The sequence below is a fragment of the Onychomys torridus genome, chromosome 11 (genome assembly GCF_903995425.1).
Source record: "Onychomys torridus chromosome 11, mOncTor1.1, whole genome shotgun sequence".
In the NCBI taxonomy this organism is placed as follows: Eukaryota; Metazoa; Chordata; class Mammalia; order Rodentia; family Cricetidae; genus Onychomys; species Onychomys torridus.
This window is the reverse complement of record NC_050453.1, coordinates 38,682,942-38,707,847: the sequence shown is the minus strand read 5'-3', so window position 1 is coordinate 38,707,847 and position 24,906 is coordinate 38,682,942. Positions and strand designations below refer to the sequence as shown.

The 24,906-nt window shown below is 38.3% G+C and overlaps 1 protein-coding gene across 1 annotated transcript in view; it reads right to left on the bottom strand.

Annotated features, from left to right (window-relative positions):
• Cep350 (centrosomal protein 350) overlaps positions 1–24,906 on the bottom strand; it is a 143,785-nt gene that overhangs the window by 42,648 nt on the left and 76,231 nt on the right. The window contains 6 exon segments of the mRNA XM_036201773.1: positions 8,702–8,859; positions 11,743–11,889; positions 16,858–16,945; positions 17,467–17,651; positions 18,347–18,543; positions 24,483–24,652. Coding sequence (XP_036057666.1) covers positions 8,702–8,859; positions 11,743–11,889; positions 16,858–16,945; positions 17,467–17,651; positions 18,347–18,543; positions 24,483–24,652 — 945 coding nt within the window.

Here is a 24,906-nt window from a genome sequence, read left to right as displayed (position 1 = left end):
ACAATAAAGACCAAAAGCAACTATAAAAAACAAACCCCAAATATGCAAGCAAACAAACAAACAAAATAATTATATCCCCTTTTGATTTATATTTTCAAATCTGGGCTCTGCTTTTACCTAAGAAATGCAATGTCAGGTGATCTTTTTTGTGTATGGAATGATGAGCACCATTTGGATGCCACACATATATCAACTATTGACTTTCTAAGTAAGAAGATGCATTCATTAACTCCCTTGAGTCTCTCAATTTAACCTGATTTCAGAAATTAAATCTTATCTTGGGCCTAAAGGATTGGGAGAAATTATTGATTCAGGGGGAAAAAAAACCTTTGGTTAGTTGCGAGGCTACTAATTAACTGTCCACAAACAGATGTTGTGACTAATACAGATGGGCTGCTTTTATCACTGATGTTAGATCTGTAATGACAGCTAACCAAGGAAAAAGAATTCACATAGCCAACAAGCAATAAAAGGCCGGGAGGAGCTGATGCCTCATTCGTAAATAATCATCGTATCACTCAGTGTAGAAACAGTAGGGTAAAGTCCATATGACATTTGACAAGAGGCCTCCAGGCTGCTGTTAAACAAACAAACAAAAAAAAAAAGCAAAAGCAAAGAAAGCAAACAAAAAGAACAGAGCATGCTCTATCGAAGAGTGCACTGAAAAAGGTGCAGTTACCTGACCAACTGGTTGTAGATATACAGCTGGAATTTGGGATGAAGGTTGGGGAAACAGACACTGAGAGAGGCCCAGTGGTGAGACGTAAAGACAGAGAAGAAGTAGTGAACAGGAGAGCAGTGTCTACAAAATAAGGAGGAAGAGTTTCAAATCAAGAGATCCAGAGGCAGGAGAATGGGAAAGGGAAAGCAAAGAGTTGAATGAAGACCTTTTAATATGTGTCCCGAATATTACATGCTAATCAGTAAAGCAAATCTTTTTGTGGGACACACACAAACATATGTACTTTTATAGATCTTATCAATGAGTTCTGAGTAAATGTGTCTTCTCAAACATTGCTTAGCCATCATCTACATTTTTCAGGTAAATTTATTTGTTTATGAGAAAGTAATGAGGCTAAATACATTTTCAAGAAGTTTTAACACTGAGTAAACAATATGGCCATGATCTAGTGTATCAGCAACTCTATGCACATACTTATCTTGAGCAACTGATTTTTATACCTGTACCTGTGTATTTTAAGCTAAAGTACTACATTTGTCTTATTTAACCATACCATCATGATCTAGCTTGCAAACAAATATGAAAATTTTCAAATATGAAAATATCCAGTAAACCAATTTATAGAATAATAGCTTAAACTTGACAACATAAACTACTAACAGAACATGCTGGAGATAACCCACTTTAAGTCTAACACAGGGCTACTTAAATAATAATACGGAAACTCAATACCCATTCTTTGAAATATTAGGATGTATAATTGAATAAAGTGATATAGTCTTCATAAATACTGTCAGCAAAGAATGTTATGAACAGTCCAATCATAAGGCTAAAGATAAGAAGATTCCATATGTTAAAAGTTTTAAAGGTAGAGGAAACTCACTTTTCTTCTTTTGTAGTACTAAACAGATTACATACATAAATATAAGGACAAATAAGTCCAGTGATAGTTGGAAAGGCTAACCCTCTTTGACAGAGCATGCTCCTGTTCACATGCACACAACAGTGACTTGCAAATAAGGCAACATTTCACTATTGCCTTGGAAGGGCAGGGGTTAATATCCGTAAAATGTTCCAGAAGGGCGAAAATCTAGGTGTAAATGCAGCTATGGATTTTTTTTTTTTTTTGAAGGCACATACATCTTGTTTATATATGTCTTAGACAAAATACTGTCTTTTTCTTTTTTTTTAATTTATTTATTATGTATACAGTGTTCTGCCTGAACAACAGAAGAGGGTGCCAGATCTCATTATAGATAGATGGTTGTGAGCCACCATGTGGTTACTGGGAATTGAACTCAGGACCTCTGGAAGAGCAGCCAGTGCTCTTACCCTCTGAACCATCTCTCCAAGCCCCAGAAGACTGTCTTAATGTCTGTTCCTCCACACATAGCATTTCATCACTCCATTCATCTACACATACACACACATTGTCTTTATATCCGGATTGCCTTGATTTTCTGCACTGAACTTTAAGGAATAGCATTCCTGTAAATTTCAAAAAGACACTGCAACATCCCTTGCCATTCTGTGTGAATGTACAACACTTATTTTGATGCCAATTATCAAAATATTATGCAAAATAAAATTCATTTTAGTTAAGGTTAAAAATTGTATTTATGATATTCAAATCTCACCTACCCTTTGAAGTGTAAAACTGTTAAATAAATGCCTGACCTAGCACAGAGAGTAAAATAATGTTGGAACACATCAAGCTTTTTAAAAATGTATAGGTAACATTTTTTTCTAACCTTTTAGAGAAAACAATTTTTCTCTATCAGAACAAGAACTGACTTTGTCATTTATAAAGATCAAACACTGGGGCTGGAGAGATGGCTCAGCGGTTAACAGCACTGACTGCTCTTCTGGAGGTCCTGAGTTCAGTTCCCAGCAACCACATGATGGCTCGCAACCATCTGTAATGAGATCTGGTGCCTTCTTCTGGCCTGTAGGGAGACATGCAGGCAGAACACTGTGTACATAATAAATAAATAAATCTAAAAAAAAAAAAAAAAGATCAAACATATTCAAAATCTCTATGTTAAAAATGAAGAACAAGGGGTTGGGGATTTAGCTCAGTGGTAGAGTGCTTGCCTAGCAAGCACAAGGCCCTGGGTTTGATCCTCAGCTCAAAAAAAAAAAAAAAAAAAAAAAAAAAAGAAGAACAAGAGAAATGACTAATATAAATTGAATAGTTTAAAAAGAGTATAAGAAATTATACACTTGAAACATTTTCCCAGAAACACATTTCCTTATTTAATATAAATCTATAATTAAAAGCGCCCTTTAAAGCCTGGAAAAACTTAGGATAAAAGGAAAGAGTATGCAAGGTGGTAGCACACGCCTTTAATCCCAGCACTGGGAGGCAGAGAAAGCGGATCTAAAAAAAGGGAGGAGTGCTTCACACTAGAGGTAATAATCCTTAGGAAGCTGAATAGGTAATTGTATGGGATGACGGAAATGCAATTGCTTTAAATTTAAGGCCAGTTTGGATAACATAATGGGGTCTTAGTTTTTGTAAAGGGTCAAAGAAAGTCATCTATTAGAAATATGAATTTTACAAAGAGAATTATCATCAGTGAAACATTAAAGACAGAACTCTTTCATTGTAGCCCAACACAGTATCGTCAGTTCAGAAAAATGTCATAAAATCAATTCAGAAAGTTGACAATAAACAGTAATATTTAAAGATTCCTCCCTAGGAATTGGGGAGATGCATCAGGGGTTATGAGCACTTGCTGCTCTTGCTGAGGACCAAGTTCGGCTCTCCAAACTCAGCAGCACCTGAGAACCATCAGGAATACCAATTCCAGGCTATGGACTCCCTCTTCTGGCCTCAAGGGTACCAGGCAAGCTTAAGGTGCACATACACACATGCAGGCAAAACACTCAGGCACATAAAATAAAATTCTCTTTTAAAATTTCCCCCAAATGTGAATTTTACTGGGGAGGATGACTACTCTTGGGTGTCTGTGTACCCCTTAGAACTGTCTTTGTAATCACACCACAAATCACAGTGCTTAGATACCAAATAGTCATGTGAGTTTGTAGGAACTGACTAAAACTCAAGCTGAAGTTACTTATAATTCTTAGCTCTAAAACTTTGGTAATATAAATGGCATTTTAAAACTATTTTTTATAATACTTTCTTTCAGAGGTCAAAACATTAGTGGATGGATGTAATATTTTTAACCTCTAATGCCAAAAATACTCTAGCCCATCCTCAAATCTCGACTATCATCCAAACTTTTGTTATCACTGCTACCTGACCACATTCCTACTCCCAAAATAACTACATTGCTTAAAACAGATCAAAAAGCTGCTGAATGCTTCAAGGACTATGCTCCTTCACAAATTTCTTAAAACTCTGCTGCGGTGGTTGACAAGGAAAGATAGCAATAACACAAAAATCATAGATGATTAATACTTTGAAGTCTAATGAAAATACTTAACAAATTTGGGGGCAAAGTTAGTGGAAGTCCAATCTTAAACTTGTTACTAGAGGCTTTAAACTGTTAATCTATCTAAATTTACCACAGTAAACACAATTAACCTCAAACACAGACTAGCACTTTCTCTACAGGTGTAAGTTACATTATTAGGATTATTAATTATGTTCAGAGACTGGCATCAAAGATCTTACATCTAGGAGTGAAGGTTCAATGAAGAACTTGCACCTGAAACTGTCTTCCTCCCAGCATGCACCAGTCAAAGGCATTTGGAAGAAGATACAGAAGGGTAGAAGAGTGAGTGAGTGTGCTGGTTAGTTTTTGTCAACTTGACACAACTGAAGTCTGAGAAAAGAGAGCTTCAACTAAGCAAACGCCTCCGTCAGACTGTAGGGCAAGTCCACAGGACATTTTCTTCATTCATGACTGAAGTGGAAGGGCCTAGCCCATTGTGAGCAGTGACACCATCAGATTGGTGCTCCTGGAGTGTATAAAAAAGCAAGATGAGGAAGCCATAGAGAAGAAGCCATGTTCCTCCATGGTCTCTGCTTCATCAGTTCCTGCCTCCAGGTTCCTGCCTGAAATCCCTGCACTGACTTTCCTTTATGATGAACTATAAGCTATAAGATGAAATAAACACTTTACTGCAAAAGTTGCTTTGGGCTATGAAATTTATCATAGCAAAAGAATGAAAACTAGGAAGGTAATAAAAATTATTTCAACTTAGAAATCAAAAGATTCCTTGGAACAATGCAGCATGTTTCCATGTAGCAAGAGAAAATTGGTATTAGGAAAGGGACTGCGGTGCTTTGAATGTGCAAAGTGCACACGCTTGTGTTTTCAATGCTTGGTCCCTAGCTCACAGTGCTCTTTTGGAGGCCATAGAGCCCACCCAGAAGAAGATGGTGATAACCTTTGAAGGTTATACCTGCCTCTGACCATCACTGTGAAAACTGCTGCCTCATGTTCTAGCTACCCATGACAAGGCTACATGACATGCCTACTATGACACTGAACTCAAATTTCTGACACCATGAACCCAAACAAACCTTCTCCCCTCATGCTGTTTCTATCAGGTATTTAGTCACTGTAATGAGAAAAGTAACTAATTTAGGAAGCATAAAAAAGTCTTTTACAAATTCTCCCCAGTGTTAGGGAATCAAACATAGGGCCTCGCTTGTATTACATAAACATTCTACTACTGAGTTACATACTCTCCGCCTATATTTGAGATAGAGCCTTTTGTAGCCCTGTCTGGTTATAAACCCCAAGTGGATAACAGACATGCAAAACCATACCCAGCTCAATAAATTCTTATCAAGTTACCCCATGAATAATCAAGAGATATTCACATATATTTAGCATTCAAATACTCAGTTTACACTACCTTTGTCTGTGTGCAGGGTTTGGCGATGTGTATGCAGAGGCCAGAAGAGGATGCCGGGCACCTCTATCACTTTCTGCCTTATTTCCTTGAGACAGAGTCTCTCAATGAATCTGGAACTAGGCTATCAGCCAGCAAGCCCCAGCAATTCTCCTGTCTGCTCCTCACAGCACTAGGTTTACAGGTATGTGAATGACCTTTTTATGTGGGTTTGGAAGACTTGAACTCAGGTCCTCAGGCTTAGCTAACATGCACTCTTACCTACAGAGTCATTACCTAGGCCTTTCTCTATCTTTAATTTCAAAATTTTGTTTTAAACAGGGAAAATTGAGGGGACATAAAAATGCAAAGAAATTCCTTTATTCCTGCTAAAAATTGAGAAAAATCCCACCAACAAGGTTATAAATCATGTTTATATTTTATATTTATGTTTATATAAAGTTTGTATGTTTAGATTTAAACCTCTTTGTGACCTATTTTACATAAAAATTCCTATCTTTTTTGACTTATGTTTTTATTTTAGCAGCTCATGAACATCTTAATGTTCCTCAAAAATAACCATCTCATCTCATCTCATTTACCAAAGAAAAATGCTTGAAATAAAGGTTAAGTGTATCAAGCTAGGTATGGTAGCATAGGCCTTTAATGGTATGGTAGCATAGGCCTTTAATTCGAGCACTTGGGAGGCAGAGGCAGGTAGATCTCTGTGAGTTGGAGGCCAGCCTGGTCTACAAAGCGAGTTCAAGGTCAGCCAGAGCTACATTGTAAGACCCCTCAGCCAGAGCTACATTGTAAGACCCCGTTTCCAAAACAAAAACTAAAAAAAATAAGTCTATAAAAATATTCTTACTTAACCTTTTTAACAATTTAAGCCACTGGAATCATTTGTATAGTTACTTTGGGACAATGTGAATATGATTCTTTTAAGAGGCTTCACCAACCCTTGTCTTGGGTATATGTAACTTAAGCTAGAAAGTCCATCTTTTTGTCTCTGTCTCTTCTACACACTTACCCATGCTTAAATATTCATTAAAACTTTTTAATAAGCTCTAACTTTGCTTCATAAAGGAACTTATATTTATTTGAGGATGTTTTAGTATAAGCCAGACTGACCTTGAACTTTTTTGTGGCTTCACCTCCCTAATACTGGGATTACATGTGCCACCCACATCTGTCTATTTCTTGGACATTTTTATACTCATTTTAAATAGTCAAAAATTATGAACTGGCTTTCTTGTAATATGGGAAGCAAGGGCTCCACTGGAATTGTTTTACTATTCCATAACTAGAGGGTAAATTTGTGTCATATAAATCAAAATGGCAAGTGAATTCTTCCTGAAGTTCAAAGTATTAACTTAAAATGGCTTTCAACAAAAATCTGTTTTCCTCCCCATATTTACTATGTTTCAAGAAAGGTAGATACGGAGTAGACATTCACAGGGGCAAGGAGCTACTTTATAACCGTATTTAATCTAGTTAACATTGAAAGGGGAACAATCTCATATATATACTTTATATGCTCAGAGCTTACTCACAAGTGAACTACATCTAAATAGGAGTTTTCTTTAAAGAGGAATTCTTAGAGCTAAGTGTGGTGGGGTATACTTGTTATCCCATTCAGCACCTGTGATGCCAGGCAGGAGTCTAGTGACCAGCCCGTGCTACACAGATGCTCCAGGCCAAGTTAAGGTGCATAGCAAGATCCCTGTCTGGGGGTGCAGCAGCTTCATAAGACTGCCCCATTCCGAGAATTATCCAGAAAAGTGCAACTTCTCCTTTTGTTCTTTCTATCTGCTTTCTAAGTGTGCTTAACACTTTGGGTTTCTCTTTCTCTAAAGCTCCCTCAGTGCCATGTGGCTGCTTCTCAGCCATGTGTCTGACCTCCATGCCAGCTTCAAGTGCACGTCCCTTGTTTCCCCTTCTCTTCTCCATTCTCCAGACACTTGGGATTTACAGCTTGCCTGTCCAGAGAGTTTTTGGTTTTGTTTTTAATTCTAATAAAATTATCGTGTATCAAAAACGGGGGTGGAGGTGGGGGGTGGGAGTGAGGCATGTGAGATGGCTCATTGGGAAAAGGTGCTTACTGCCAAGCCTGATGACCTGAATTTGATATCTCAGATGGCTAGGAAGGAGGTGGCCCACTCCTATAGATTGTCTGCTTGCCACACACATGCCATGGTTCATTGTTGCCACCCCCTCAACAAACACACAAAAGAAAGTATTTTAAAACCTTTAAAATGTTCTAGGACATTCTAGACTATAGGTTTTAAAACACTTTCTTTTGTGTGTTTATTGGACTGGGTTGCACAAAAGCATGAGGACCTGAGTTTAATGCCTAGAATCCATGTGGAATCTGGACTTGGTATCCCATGTGTCTATAATCCTGGCATGCCCACAGTAAGATGTGAGGAAGGTGTGGCAGGAGAAGCCATGGAAACCTATGGGTCAGCCACCTTGCATGTGCAGTGGTCAACAAGAGACTTAAACAAGATGGAAGATGAGTGTTGGGGGTAGAGACAGGCGATTCTCAGGACTTGCTGCCAGCTGATCTAGCTGAAATGGAGCTCACAGCTCAGTGACACACACATACACACATTTCAGAAGAATGCAGAAATGACACCACCAGCATGGTGGCTCACATCCTAGCACTCTGGACACTGAGACAGGAGGATTTCCACAAGATTCAGGCCACCCTGGGATATAAGTGAGATCTAGGTCAGCCTGGGCTATAGAGTGAGCTCTGTCTCACAACAAACAAAGACAAGTCATTCCATAACCCAGGAGAATCTCAGCCTCTCAGCTAAGAACTCACACCTGCTCACAAAGCTAAAATTGTACTTATTAGTCTGAGAGATGTCACTGAGTCAACAATGAGATATGGGATATACCACTCTTTCCCAAGTCAGGACACTTAACTCTTCTTTTAATAAAAGAAAGGAGAAAATATTACCATGAATATATATATGACTATTACTTTGGTTTTTTCTCCTTTAAATAAAAAAAACCTGACTGTATTAAAATGAGAAAAATTGTTCGATAAGTAAGATGCATAGTTAGTTGACTGTTAGGTAATCTAGTAATTCTGCTAAAATATTTTCTTTCTCAACCTGATGTAAGTACATTAACTATCACCCACTGATACTTTCAACATGATTAGAGGAATTAGGAGACACAAAAACCAATTACTTTTCATCCATGCGGCTTCTCATGTGCTTCAGTTTCTGCATGATGCTGCTGGTTTCACTGCTGGAGATAGATATTGGAGAAGGACTCCGGGTCTCCAGACCAGGTGTACCAGGACTAGCTGCCTTATTATCCTTTGTATCATCATCACTATGAGAGCCCTGCAAACAACAGAGAAAAGTGGCTTTGGCTCGAAAAGATCTCAAGGAGACCTTAAACACAGTCAATTTATGCTCTAACTTAAAACAACATTTGTAATAATAACTGAAATCAAGACATTAATTACTTACAAAACAGGAATAGATCATATAATTAAAAACAGAATAGTAAAACTGCCAGATGTGGTGGTACAATCCTATAATCCCAGCACATAGGAAACAGATTCAGAAGGATAAGGAATTTGATGTCAATTTGGGCTACCCATAGTAAATTCAAGGCCAGCCTGGTATACACAGTGAGACTGCCTCAAAAAAAGAAGTAAATTTTATGTTATACATGTTTTACTGCAGAAAGAAAGAGAGAAAAAGAAACACATAATAGTTTTATTTTCTTTTTCTTTTTTCAAACTAAGAAAATCCAGAGAACTTAGAAATTTTCTGCCAATATAATCAAGCACCCAAATGTCCTCTTGATTTTAAAAGTTGAAGCACTCTAAGTGCGAAGGGCTGTGGTGTAGTGCAGCGGAGAGTGTGCTTGCTTAGCAAGTGGGAGGCCCGAGGGTTAACCCTGACACTGCTCCAAAATGAAAATAAAAAAGAATGTAACACACACTACAACCATAGAAAACATGTATATATGCCAAGAATGAACAGAAGATATAAACTTTAAATATACCAGTAATAAATACAATATATTTTTAAAACTTCTTGTGGGAAACAGTATGGTCACAGATTTTAAAAAGTTTGCAGGGAAAACATGGAGGAATTACCGGCTCAACCAACACACTACTTCTGAAGAGCAAAAAGCAAAACTTGGAGCCAGGCATGGTGGTGTATGCCTACAATCTCAGCACTCAGGAGACCGAGGCAGGACTGCCAGACTTTCATGGCTAACTTGAGCTACAGAGCAAGTTGCAGGCCAGCCAGCTAGGGCTACAAAGCAAGATCATGTCTTTAAAAAAAAATGCCACCTGGCAAGCACACCTTTAATCCCAGCACTTGGGAGGCGGAGCCAAGTGGATCTCTGTGAGTTCGAGGCCAGCCTGGTCTACAGAGTGAGTTCTAGGACAGTTAAAGCTACACAAAGAAACTCTGTCTCATAAAACCAAAGTCAAAAACAAAAAAATAAGTAAGCCTAATGCCCCTTTCCCACAAATAGTAATTTAAACTCATTACTTCACAAAAAGATGGGTAGATATTTATGGTTTAAATTCCAAGAAATTACAACAAAGCAGATCCTTCTCTTATCCTGAGCAAATGAGTGCTAAAGTCGTTAGAAAGAGCAGCATATGTCCACCCATGTGAGGGTGAAAGGAGACCAGGGCAAGCGCTGGGGACTCAAATCTGGAAAGGATAAAAACTCTAATGCAGGAGTGTAGCCTATGTGCAGGATCAGAGTAAATGGGCAACAAAAAAGTTCATATGCAAGTAAGTGGTCAGCACCAAGTTATGAGCAGAAATATGGTGAGCAGTGAGGATGGCCTTTCCACAGAGAATTTCCTAGCAAAGGTGTCTTGTCCAAAGGGGAAGGAAGATATAGGAAAAGAGAAAATGAATAGGTGTGGTAGCTTGAATGAGAATGGTTCCCTTAGGCTTATGTTTGAATACTTAGTTTTAGCTGGTGGAACTGTTTGGGAAGGATTAGGAGGTGGGGCCTTGCTGGAGGAAGTGTGTCACAGCAGGCAGTCTTGAGGTTTCAAAAGAGTGGTGCCATTCCTAGTGTGTTCTCTGCCTTCTACTTGTGGATCAAAATGTGGGCTCTCAGCTGCTCCAGTCAACATGTCTGCTACTTGCTGCCACAATGCACTGCCATGATGGACTCTTAACCTTCTGTCAACCCAACTGAATGCTTTCTTTTATAAGTTTCTATGGTGTTAGTATTTTCTCATAGCAATAGAAAAGTAACTAACGCATTAAGACAGTAAAGTTTAGTATATACCATATTAATCAAGTAACTGAAGAACAATTATCAACAATAGGATCAATCAAAATCAAGGCCTACCTATTGATGGCAACAAAAATACAGCATCACTTACACGATACTCCTACCACAGATATACAACCTGAACTTAATGTCAAGGGAACACCAGACAAAGCCCAGTTAGGGAATGTTCTACAAAATGACTGGCATGTATTCTTCTCTTATAGCAAGGTCAAGGAACTATTCTAGAGTCAAAGAGGAAAAAAAAAAAACAGACACAAAAACTGAATGCTACTAGCATTGATTTTTATATAAAGAACACCATTTTGACAATGGAGAAACTGAAAAGACTTGAAGTTAAATAGTAATACATCAGTGTTAATTTGCTGCATACTTACTGTCAAACTCAGAATGATAAATTATAATGTACTTAAATTTTTCCTGTTAACTTGAGAATGTTTTAAAAATCAAAATAGAGACTATTAGGGATTTAAAATGTTAGTTATAAAATCCTGAGTTTTCCAACACAGTACTGACACTTCACAGTATCTTAGAATAGACTCAAATTTTGCTCTTGCCTAAATATCTCCTTTGAATCCCATATCATTATAAAATTAAATCTGGAAAGATGAGATGAGTGCCATACAATGAGCAATAGGGTCTCTCTTTTCAACTTTGAGGAGTAATAACAGATTGATCAGCAAATCCAAAGAGTCTATCCCACTTCAGTTCATAAGAGGAAAGAAGTAAAGCTAAAGAAAGACTCATGTGTTCCTTCCAAAATAAGCATGTTCCACGAGAAGGTGTTCTCCCACTGTATACAACAGCAGGCACACAGGACTTTAGCCTAGTTATTATTACACCATACTGAACAAACACACCTGTCATTTCAGAATACAAAGTGAGCTAAGATTAGCTGGTAATATAGGCAGAAAATAAATTAAGGAAATTTTCACTTAAATTACCAATTTATTCTCCCCTGCAGACTTCAACTTCTCCTGCAGTTTTATGGTGGTCTGCCGGATCCGCTCTATCTCTTCCTGCTGCTTAAGAATCAGTTGTCTTTCCTTCCGAGCTGCTTTATTGGCTTCCTGAAGACGTTTTATTTCGGCCTAACATTTAAAGAGTTAGGAGAAGGGATTAAGATTTGAATGAGACAAGTTCAAAGGAGCACACGGAAAAGAATCAAATCATCACAAGGTCACAGACATAGGTACTTCTAGACAGCAATACCAAAACACTCAAATTAATATTAAAAATAACCCTGTCATTCTAAAATAATTTAAGATAATCTTTTAGCTTAAGTAGCTGCAGTTAAAGATGCTGGCAAATTCAGTCCTTTCTAAATCTAAATACCTTTTACACTTCCCCACAATGTTACTATATCTGTACATTTACCTGCTTGATAGCTGCACATCAGTAAATCAATTAGTGTAACTACTATTCTACTGTTAAATTCTTAAATACGAACATTTCTCACTATCCAAAATGCTTTCACCTTAACTGGTCATGTTACAAAGTGGTTGTCTTCTAAGAGGTTCCTAAAAGTAGGAAAAGCAAGTCAATGATAATGAATCAGTCTATTGCCCTCAATACAGTTTTAAAATTGCTTTCAACCTGGGTATGCCGGTATATACCTGTAATCCTAGCACTTGGGAAGCTGAGGCAGGAAGAATAGGAATCTTGAGGCCAGATTAGGATACATAGCAAATTCCAGACCAGCACAGGCTACAAACACTGTCTCAAAAACAAAAACAAACCAATAAAAAACCCACCTCTTTCAAAAACAAAACAAAACAGAGTACTCCCCACTAACAATGTACCAGAACACTCAGGACCACATTGTGTCCATCAGTCTTCACATAGTGTTGGCAGCTCATTTAGTGGGGAAAAAGTAATAAATTTCACTGCTAATAATTGTTAAAACTTATCAAAAACATCCTTTTCATAAATTAAAATTCACTTTACCAATGAGATATGCACAATAAAGACATTAAAAATTGGTTACTTTCATTATTTTAATTATGTCTGAGAGTTTTTTTTAATTATAAGCAATCTGAAAAATTAATAGTATAATTGTCAGGATTCCTAGAATGCAGCAGTACAAGATAAAGCTCTACATTTACAAAAGTCCTTGTCAATAACTGTCAAATTCTGGTAGATGACTCAGGACAGAAGTGCTTGTTCTGCAAGCTGGATGACCTTCATCCCTAGAACTCAGGGTAGAGAGCATTGACTCTTGAAAGTTGTCCTCTGACCTCCACATACATGCTATGGTATACATGTGCTTGTACACACACATACCTCATACACACGTGTACAATAGTAATAATAAATACAATTAAATTTTAAACAATGTTAAAATTCAATATTTCTCCTAATTTTACTTATATACAATAAGAACAGATATGAAACACTAGAGAAAACCAGTCTACCACATTGTATTACCTCATAGGCAACCATTATCATGTATTTGGTATACATTCTTTTAGCATATTCTTTTAAAATTCTTTCACAAGTAGTTGTTACCTACCTCCAAAAATTAGACTGTTTAGTTGTATGCTTTAAGACATTTTACGACAGGTGGTGGTGGCGGCGGCGGCGGCGGCGGCGGCGGTGCACGCCTTTAATCCCAGCACTCAGGAGGCAGAGGCAGGCGCATCTCTGTGAGTTCGAGGCCAGCCTGGGCTACAGAGTAAGTTTCAGGACAGGCTCCAAAGCCACACAGAGAAACCTTGTCTCAAAAAACCAAAAAAAAAAAAAAAAAATACAAATAATATAATAAGTACGTATTTTCAGTTCTGTTCTGCTTATGTGTTACAGGGAATCAAACCTAGGACCTTACACATTCTAGATTAGCACTCTACCACTTAGCTACATGCTAGTCTAGACATTGCCTTTGATACTTCTCCATGTTAATTGATACATTCTAATGTGGCATAAAATATCTATTCCAATAATGCTCCAATGAAGTCATTTGTTTGGTTTCCATGTGAAGGAGTATGAATTTCTCTGGAGTACAGGATCTCAAATGTTCCTGAGGTCCTCCTAGGCTCCCCAGGACACTGTTAGTACTAAACTTTTTTTATAACATAAAGGCAACATTGGTCCTATTCCAAGCTCACTCTCTCTTGAGTACAAAATAACTTTGTTATATTTTTAAGAAAGTAACTATATACAGTTTTAAAAGTTAATGACAACAATAGCATTTACATTTGTAAGTCTATTGTCTAGCTTGATTTTTTTTTCAATATAATATATTGGTCAATTGGAAAATGTAATTTTTTTGTTTGTTTGTTTTGTTTTGTTTTTCGAGACAGGGTTTCTCTGTGTAGCCTTTCCTGGATCTTGCTCTGTAGACCAGACTGGCCTCGAACTCACAAAGATCTGCCTGCCTCTGCCTCCCGAGCTGGAATTAAAGGCATGCGCCACCACCGCCCAGAGAAGAAAATGTAATGTTAATGCATAATGCACATTCTAAATGTTCACATTTCACTATACAAAAATAAAAAATATTAACTAGTATATTTTTATCTCAAAAGAAAAATTATTTAGTAGGTAGCAAATAAAAGTTTTATCTTCCTCTTAAAAACTTGATCTTCAGTGATAATGAAGACCATCCTTTGTTTTCTTTGAAGTCACATCATACTTCTTTTTTAAGAGTTATTTTTAGTTTATGTGTATGGGTGTTTTGCCTGTATATATGTCTATGTATCACTTGCTTAGAATGCCTAAGGCCAGAAGTGGGCATGGGCTCCCTGGTTCTAGAGTTACCGATGACTGACTTGCCATGTGGGAGGTGGGAACTGAACCTAGGTCCTCTACAAGAGGAGTTAGTGCTCTTAACCGTTGAGGATATGAATAAGCAGAGTTTGCCTGTCAATAATTCTTTCAAGTAAACGGTATTCCAGAGTGGGGTTGTGTGGCTAGTTTACAGTAAGAAAATGCTAATTAAAAGAACAGTTAGACTCCATCTAACCTCAATCAGGATGATTATCATCAAGAGAACAAAGGACAAGAAACACAGGCGAGGACACAGAGAAGGAGAAACCATTACATTACTGGTAGGTATGTAAACTAGTGTAGTCACTATGGAAATCAGTATGGACTTTCTTTAAAAAAACAAAAATAGAAATGTTATATAACCCAGTTATATCACTCTGGGCATGTCCAAACAAGATTATAAGTCGGCATATGAACAGAATTGTAAGTCATCATACTACTAAGATATTTGCACACCTGTGTTTACTGTTGCACTATCTGCAATAGCCAAGATATGGAGCCAGCCCACAGGTCCACCAGTATATGAACGAATAAAGAAAATGTGGGACATATACACCAGGGTAGTTGATTCAACTGTAAAGAATGAATTACGATATTTGAAGGAAAATAGGTGAACTAGAATTATTATGTTAAGTAAAATAAGCCAGATTCAATTATTACAGTCTGACTCATATGCAGAATCTGGATTTAAGTTGGCATGTGTGTTCGTGTGCGTGTGCATGTGCGTGTGTGTGACATGAAAGTAGAAAAGAGGTTAAAAGAGGGAAGAAAGAGTGTAATGGGAGGTGCAAACAGGAAATGATAGAACATACGTAGCATGAAGACAAAGGAGAGGCTATTTGTGGGGAACAGAGGACAGCAAGAGGAAGTGGGTGGGGGTGGGCCCAAGGAGAACTGTGGAGGGTGACTATGAATGAAGTATAATGATAAAGGTGTACAAAAAATGTCACAATGAAATCTATTACTTGGTATGTTAATTTTTAAGAATCTAAAGGAACACCCAAGTAAAAAAGACAAAACTACGTGGCTAGTTCAATTTCCAATTCAAATAACTGCACAAATACTTTTCCTTGTATTAATCACTGTAGTCATAGCCAAAACAGGGCCTAATTGTGGGCTTCACATTTCTGTTAAACACAATATGAAAACACATATATGCAAGGGTCACAATCATAAGATTATCATTTTATCACTTAATTAGGGCTTTATAAATCAAAACTTGCTTTTTTAAAAACTGAATGTACATGAAAGCAAAGAATTTGACCATCAATGTAATCTGATGTCCCCAATTTGTGCTAGGGTACTGGTTTATGCTTGAATTTCTGAAGGAAATAATGTATAAACTCACTCAATGACCTTTCTAGTGAATCCAAGGGGGAAAGGGATGCAAATCTCCCTCTATGACTAAGTGTCTCCTAAAGGCCCATGTATTAGAAGGCTAGTCTCCAGTTTGCTGAGTGATTAGGTGGTGGTATGCTCAAGAGAAACTTAGATTGGGGTGATGCCTAGTCCCTTCTTATCTCCCTCTCTCTCCTACTTCCTAGCTGCCAAGAGCTTCTCATCCCTCATCCCCTTGTGATCCTGCCACAATACACTGCCTAACTATAGGTCCCAAAGCAACCAACCAACAATGTACTGAAACCTCTCAAATATAATCAAAATAAACCCTGTTCTTTACCTTGGGTATTTATGATGGCAACAAAGAGCTGATTAACACATTTCCTATGAATAAGTAATATAATCACCAATAACACTTCCTGGGTAAACTTTTTTTTTTTTGGGAGGGGGCAGTATTTAAGTAATAATCTATTATATAACTCAAATCATGTTGGTCTAGGCAATCTGATGCCAGAACCTGAGTTCTTAATCATCATGTACTATGTTGCCTCTCCAGAATTCAAAACCTAGGTCTTTCTAAGTCTCTAAGCCAAAAAACTAGTCAATATGTAATTAATGTTATGAAAATCTATTTAAGGAAACAATGACTAAATATTAACCCACATCCACTCTTCTGCACATATTTTAACTTTTAAAATTTGCATTTTAAAGGACTATTTTATTCTCTGTAGCACATGAAGGCAGATTTACTGAGTAAGTTAGGAATAGACAGTTTTTAAATAAGAGAAATCGGTGAAACAAGTAAGAGACTCCTATAATTACTGTACGACAGGCATAAACAGTAGTATCAAATAAATCTCACTGACAGTGATAACAACAAAACGTGATTAGGCGAAGTAATACATTCTACAAACTTCCCTTGTGACACATTATGTCATACAGGTACTGTTCCTACACACCTTTTCTTGCTGCAGTCTTAAAAGCAAACCACGCTGTTTCTTCCGGAGTGGGGGCATCTTATCATCCTCTCCTTTGTCTCGTAGATGTCTGCAAAGAATATTCTTTCATTGGTACAAATATGAAATTTATAAGTCAAAAAGTCTTAAGTAATATAAACCTATCAACTAATTAAATATCTTCCTATGTGTAAAGCAATTGTTACAAGTACCAATTCAAGTTACAGTAAGTGTTTTACTGAGTATATAATATATGCAAGGCCCAGACTCCATCCTTTCAGGACAGCAGGATTACAGTACTCGAGAGAACTGACAGCCTATAGTGAGTTAGACTGAGTGATCTAAGAGAAATGAAAATATTCACCAGTAGGATAATAACTTTGCAAGTAACACAATCAAAGATTACTAGTACTGTTTTTAGGTTGAGAACTGTGTTGATAACATCCCATCAGATGAGACAGGCTGGGAACACAGGTCACGGTTAGCACAAGTGTTTAGCACTCAACAAACCTGGGTTTGATTCCCCCACAACAAAAACATCTTAAGACATGAAACATTTCCTATTTCCAAAGAAACTGAATAGTGAAAACTGTATTTGTTGAAAGAACTTGCTTTTTTTGATGTTCTAGCCAGGCTAATTCAGCCTTTGTTTTCTCCTTTAAGGCCTTTTCTCGAAGACGCAGGAGTGAGGACTGGTGAGCTGCGCGCATCTCCTCTTCTTTCATATACTGTCGTACCATCTCCATAGTGAACTTAGAAAAGCTGTCCTGTCCTCCTGAGAATGGCATGCTCAGCTCCTGAAGTTCAGAATGCATTTCAAACTCAACACCTTCTAAATCTTTCGGTATTTAACTTCATTAAAAAATGTATGCATTTATGAAAAGTTAACTACAAAAGACAGGAGTGGGGTCACATGTCTATAGTTCCAGAGCCCGAGATAGGATCACATGAACACATGAGTTTGAATAGCCTGAGCAACAGAGTGAGATCTCATTCAGAAAGAAAGAAAAAAAAAAAAAAAAAGAAAGGTATAGAAAAGAAATAAAACAAACACGCATTTCATGAAACTGCCTACTAGATAACAAAATACCACTCAAAAAGAAATGAGAAGGATTGAAACTCAGCCCAACAACCCTTAATGAACAATTACTGCAGCTATGCACTGTTCCAGGGAAAACAAAGCAGGGTAAACTGTGTTCCTGTTTTCTAAAAGCATACAATTTGGAAAGGAGAATATCTGCCTCTAGACGGACGGAGTGAAAGAGCTAGAACCAATACTGGCTGAGATCCTAACAGTCTTATCATAACTATTAAGTTCACATTCTAGTTCATCTGAAAAACTAAGCCAGATTTTACATGCATTATAAAAATTTGATCTCTTGGAAAATACTTCTGATAGTTGCCAACTATATAACTGGCATTTATATAAAAATATATTCTTGTATCTCTGAAAAACTATCACTGCAACCATTTACTTCCTGTAAAGACGCACCTTGGCAGAAGACAGCGCAGTCTTGTCTGGGGAAGTATCTTCATCAGAGTCGTCATGATGGCCTCTTTTCTTCTCCATGTTAAATCTGCGGTGACTCTCAGAAGGGAGTAAAGATCGAAAGGACTTCTCTTCTATTTCATCTTCTGTCATAGATTCATCAAATTTCAGGGAGTATTCTGTTGCAACAGAAGTCGAGTCTAATAGAATGAAGAGAATTATAATTATTTTGTGGGAGAAGGAAGGGTGTGACACAGGGTCCCCTACAGCTAGGCTAGCCTTTAACTGCTGATCCATCTCTACCTCCCAAGCGCTGGGGTCACATATGTGGGCCACCCTATATATCACCACATCTAGTTTATGTTATGTGGTACTGAGGCTCCAACCCAGATCTTAGTGTGTGCTAGGCAAGCATGATTCCAACTGAGCTACATGCCCAGCCCCATACCTCATCAGTAAAATCCTTCTCAGTAGGTCTTTAAGTAGAACCCCTTTCCCTCTGACTAAGGCAATTCTATATAAATCCTCAGAACTGTATGCAGCAATTCAGAGGAAAAACTCAATGATCTTATAAAGAAAAAAAAAAACTCTCTAAAAGTACCTAGAAATGCTAGAATAAGAAATGTTAAAAGACCAATATATTTCTTTTAATTATTTAAAGAGCATTTAAAGAGCAATTACAGATCAGTAAGGCAAGCACTATCATACAAAAATTTATTATCAGATGCTCAAAAGGAAATGACAAGAGAAAAAAAATAAAAGTTTAACATTATTAGCAAAGAAATAAAAGTTATCCTATTGCTGAAGACACCATATACTTAGGACACTCAACTTGGATGACTCAGCTATGTCTAAACCTGAAAGCCTCCTTCCTGCAATCTAGCTTTCATAGTTCCAGAAAATACTGTACAAGCTGCCAAGGGAGGGAAGCAATTAGCAACCCTACTCAGCTCCAACACCTATGAACCATGACAATTACCAGCATGGCAAGAGATGCATAAAGGTACAATGAATGGCATCAACACTCCATTGTTGTCTAACTAGACATAAGGTCCACTCGATGAGAGAATTCATGGCTGGAACTGGAAAGCTAGCTAACTTCCTGGGATTAGTCATGAACCTTAGAAAAGACTCTAATACCACCACTTTTCTAGTCCAGCATAGTTCCTTACCACATTCTAAATCTTATCCTTACACCACAGGTAAGTGTATCCTCCACCCCTTTACAGCAATGGAGATTATCACCGAAAACTACAACTGGACCCAATGAAGAGATCAAGAGGTTGTGGGGAAGCACCCAGACCCAAAAGATACACCTATGTAACAGCTCCTGCACAACGGCTCAGGACACAGAAGAGGGAGTGGAAAGACTGTAAAAGCCAGAGGACCGTGAAGTCTGCCGTCAAAGAGTCTTTCCTAGAAATGGCTGCATAACAAGACCAGAACAACAGCAATGTCAGTCATCTAACGCAGAAGGAAAAAATTCATGGCCTACCCTAGACAAAGAACTACAGGCAACTACTGACTGTTGGAAGAAGAGTTAGCTTCTCCAAGAGATGAGCCCAGTCATCAGTTGTCCAACACAGTGGTCAGTCTTGAAACCATAAACACATAAACAACAAAAATAGTTCTATTTATATACATTTATACATATACATACAAATGTGTGTATGTAACAAATATAATAAGAAAGAGGCTATCAACTTGAGAGTGGGAGGGGCATAGGAGGGGCTTAAGGTAGAGGAACTGGAAGAAACTGGAGGAAGGGAGAGCGTGACATAATTCTCTTTCAATTAAAAACAAAAACAATTCAAAAAAAGAGAAAATCATTCCATGCTTAATTAAAAACTAAACAGCAGGATGAGCACAGTGGTCTACTCATTAAGGCAGAAGCAAGTGGATCTCTGTGAGTTAGAAGCTAGCTTGGTCTATATAATGAGTTCCAGGTCAGCCAGGGATACACAGTGAGATCCTCTATCCACAAAAAAAAAAAAAAAAAAAGAAAGAAAAAGAGAGAAAGAAGGGAATTGGACTTGTCTTCGGGGTTGGTTACTGGCACACACTGAGTCTCTTGCTTACTGAGTGAGCACCCCTCCCACTGTCTGAGTCTCTTGCTTACTGAGTGAGCACCCCCACTGTCTGAGTCTCTTGCTTACTGAGTGAGCACCCCCACTGTCTGAGTCTCTTGCTTACTGAGTGAGCACCCCTCCCACTGTCTGGTCTGCTCTGAACTGACATGGAGTCTCCCTTCCATCTTAGGCTCATCGTTGCTACAAGGAAATGAGTCCTGTTTCTTTCAGTGGAAAGTAATACTTTGAAACCATAATGCAGTCACTCGTGGCCTTTGCTTCTACTGAACTATCACTGCTTCTGCACGTGCTCACTACACAGTGGTAATACGTGCACGAACGCTCATCTATGTACGTGTGCACACACACATACACAATTTCTATTGTATCCATCCAAACAAGCTAAGCCCAAATCCATGGTGATGCTTCTGACTCTAATTCAGCACTGGAATCCACTCTTATCTCCTTTCAAACACTGATAAATTACCCAATACATTTAAGTTGAATCACTGTGAAAAGCAAATTTGCCAACTTAAGTCCAGGTTTATACACAGTTCCATTTGCATTAGATTTAATTTTTCTACTCAAAACACCACTTACTGAAGTTTCTTAGGTTAGGTCTCCCCACCCAGCCCCACCCAGCCCAGCCCAGCCCCGCCCCGCCCCGCCCCGCCCCCGCCCCACCCTGCCCCTGTGATGGCTAATGTTGAAGTCAACTGGATTGATATGTAGGAAACTGTATATTTCTGGGTGTGAAGGGAGGGTAATTCCAGAGATGACTGGCATGTGGGTCAGTAAACTGAGGACTACTTGCCTTGACTGCAGTAGTCCCTACTGAATGGACCAGGGGCTGGAACATAACAAGAGGTGTGAGAAGAAGGCAGCTCGAACTGCAGTGGACTGTCTGGAGCTGTTGCATTTTTCTTGGAGACTCTGGCTCATTTGCCTTGAGTGCATACTTGTCTTCAGACCATACAGAAGCTACATCATTGAGCCCTTTTGTTCTTAGACTTCCTCAGCTCTCTGGCCTTCCGATAGCCACAGGGAAACTCTCCAGATGAGTAAGCCAATCTAATAAATCTTCTATTACAATTCTATACTCGTTGGTTCTGATTTTCCTGAGAGCCTTAACATATCCTGCATCCCCTTCTGTTCAGGTAACATGATTAGAAGCATTAGTTACAGGTGCACTGCATCTGGAGACCCCCAACTGGTCTGGGGTCCCTGGATGGTAAGTTTCATGCATTTATGTTTAGCTCATATACACTAACACCTTTACGATAAACAGTTCCAGCATTCTGAGAAATGTATAGCACTATAGAGAAAATGCAAACACCATACATTAACTGTTCCTTTACCCTAAAAGTTGCCTGTAAACTACCACTTTCATAGTTCAACCACTTTTTCACCTAAATGCCACAAAACCATCAATCTGTTTTCCACCCTTCTACCTATGCCTTTTCTAAAATGTCATATAAATGGAATCATGTAACATGTAACTTTGGGTCTTCTTTCTTCAGCAAAATCCATTTAGAAGGCATCCATGCTGTTGTAAAAACCTGTTCCGTGTTCCCTTTGGTAGCTAAGTAACAGCCACTTGGATGGAAATTTTTTTTTTTTTTGTTTGTATTTGTTCTCCTTATAAAGGACGTCTTGGTTGCCTCCAGTTTTCAGCAATAGGCATAATGCTACTATGAATACTAGTGCATAGGCTTTTGTGTGAACACAGGTTTTAAAATCACTTGGCAAATAGTTAGACTTTAGTCTACTAGGCTATATGGCCGAGTCACTACAAAACCAATCTATGGTAACTGTTCAAATGAATGGAAGCCCCAGTGCTCTGGATCCTTGTCAGCAACCTAACATTGTCCGTTTGGGACTTTAACAACTCTAATAGGCATATGTATTATCTTGACATGATTTTACTTATTTATTTAGAGATCAGGCTGGTCTCAGAACTCCTAGCTGTATGTGATCCTTCAGCCTTAGCCTTCCAAGTATTGGGACTTACCTATACCTAGCTCTTTCATTGTGGACTTTTGATTTTCATATTTTTTATGAGTTATGAGATCATATTGTCATTGCCATCTGTATATTTCCTGTAATATTTTTAATTATGCTATTCATTTTATATTCTTGATGTAAATCCTTCACTACAAATAATCTGGACATATTTTTTCCCCATCTGTGGCTTGTACTTCCATTCCCTTAGCAATATCCTTCATAGAGTACAAATTACTAGTACAAGTAAATTTTATTAAAGGACACCTTATTCATTCCTCACTGCCCCTCCCCACAACCGTTTTGGGGTTTTTTTTGAGATGTTAAGAAGTCATTAGCAAACTGAAGGTCAACATTTTGTCTGTTTCTCCTATATTTAAGTGTCTAGCACGTTTTTTTTGTTTTTGGTTTGTGTGTGTGTGTGTGTGTGTGTGTGTGTGTGTGTGTGTGTGTGTGTAATACCAAGAGAATTCTGGCTTTTCTGGATTGTTTACTCTACTTCTTAACTAGGGAAGGCCTGAACTCCAAGCTGTGCAGTCTGAAATTTCTAAGGAAGGAAGGAAGTGGCTAACTCACTTATTTCCAGTCTCTTATGAATCAACATCATTTACTACTGGATGCACAATGTTTTGAAACAGTTATTTGTTTTTTCTGGGTTTTTTTTTTTTTTTCTCCTGATATTTTACTTAAGAGGGAAAGCAGGATGGAGAAAAGGCTCAGTGGTTAAAGGTGCTTACAGAATTTGCAAAGGACCTTAGTTTGGTCCCCAACACCTATGTTGGGTAGTTCATAACTAAGTTATGAATCTCCAGATTTGACACCTTCTTTTGCCCTCTGTGGGCACGCACATACACAGACACATATACACATAATTAAAAAATAAAGCTAACAAAAATCTAAGAGAGAGAGAGAGAGAGAGAGAGAGAGGGAGGGAGGGAGAGAAAAGCAAACTTGATCCTGTTCTGTAGCACAGCTAGAGGAATTGCTGAATAATGGGCGAGGGAGGGTTTTACAAGAAACCCCCCAGGGTTTCCCTGTATAGCCCTGGCTGGAACTCACTCTGTAGACCAGCCTGGCCTTGAACTTAGAGATCTGCCTGCCTCTGTCTCCCAAGTGCTGGGAATGAATGTGCGTACCACACCTGGCTAGAACTGCCAAATAATTTAATGCTGTGTTTTGTTGTTGTTGTTGTGGGTCTGTGTGTGTGCACATCCATGTGTGCTGTGGGATGTCTGTATGCTGTGAATGTGTTGTTCTGATTGGATGATAAATAAAACACTGATTGGCCAGTAGCCAGGCAGGAAGTTATAGGTGGGATAAACAGACAAAGAGAATTCTGGGAAGAGGAACGCTGAGTCTGGTGATGCCATTCAGGGAGCAGCATGTAATGGCACACAAGTAAAGCCACGGAACACATGGCAACATATATATAGATTAGCAGAAATGGGCTGAGTTTAAATATAAGAGCTAGTCAGTGGTAGGCCTGAGCTAATGGCCAAGGAGTTTTAATTAATATAAGCTTCTGAGTAGTTATTTTATAAGTGGCTGCAGGGTCTGTGGGGCTGGGCAGGACCGGAGAAAACTTGAGCTACACATGTGAGTGCATGTATGTGGAGGCCAGAGAATAACCTCAAGTGTTGTTCCAAAAGTGGACATACATGCAGGCAAAACAGTCACACGTGCACACGCACACACAAAACCCTTAAACATAAATAAAATATGGATAGGCTGAGAATTTTCTAAACCTTCAAGATTTGGCTCCTTTTTTCTTAATAATTCCTTCAATTTACTGGAAGCAGTAAAGGAAACAACACTTTGGTTGAAACCTCTTAAGTTAAATATGCAAGTCTATCACTTTTAACTACTATTTTTCCAGATAAAATTGCAAGAATGGAGAGTATAGTTCCTCAATAAAGGCCTTGCCTAACATGCATAAGGCCCTGAGTTCAAATCCCAGCACCACAAAAAAAGCAAATGAGTCAGTGTGTAAGTTTAGTGGTCTTACTTACCACCTTGTCCCAAGAATCACTATTCCCCCGGTTTCTCCATATGTGTACAAGGAAAGTTACCTTTCTCCTCAGGAAGGGATGGAATGCTATCACTTCGTAAAGAATCATCTGCAGCAGTCTGAAGCTGTTCATCAATTGAACTCTCCATCTTTCCACCGTGAAATTTCTTCTCATTTTCCTTACAAGATGGAACTGAAGGGCTTTCTTGACGGCTGCTACCACTGCTACTTCTGTTTATATAGATATTATGGAAACAAAGATACAAAAAAAGAAAGTAAGGACCATAACTTCAAAGCTAACTTATTTGACCAAAAGGCTGTGCTTTATAGTCAATGCATAAAATGAAGAGAGACAGACTCACTATAAAATCTATGTTGGAAAGATGAAGAGAAGTTTTATCTGGAAACAACAGAAAACCACTGCTCTATTTCATTTCACAGTCAAATTTCTGGTCGACAGACGGCTTCTGCTCACTATTCCCATT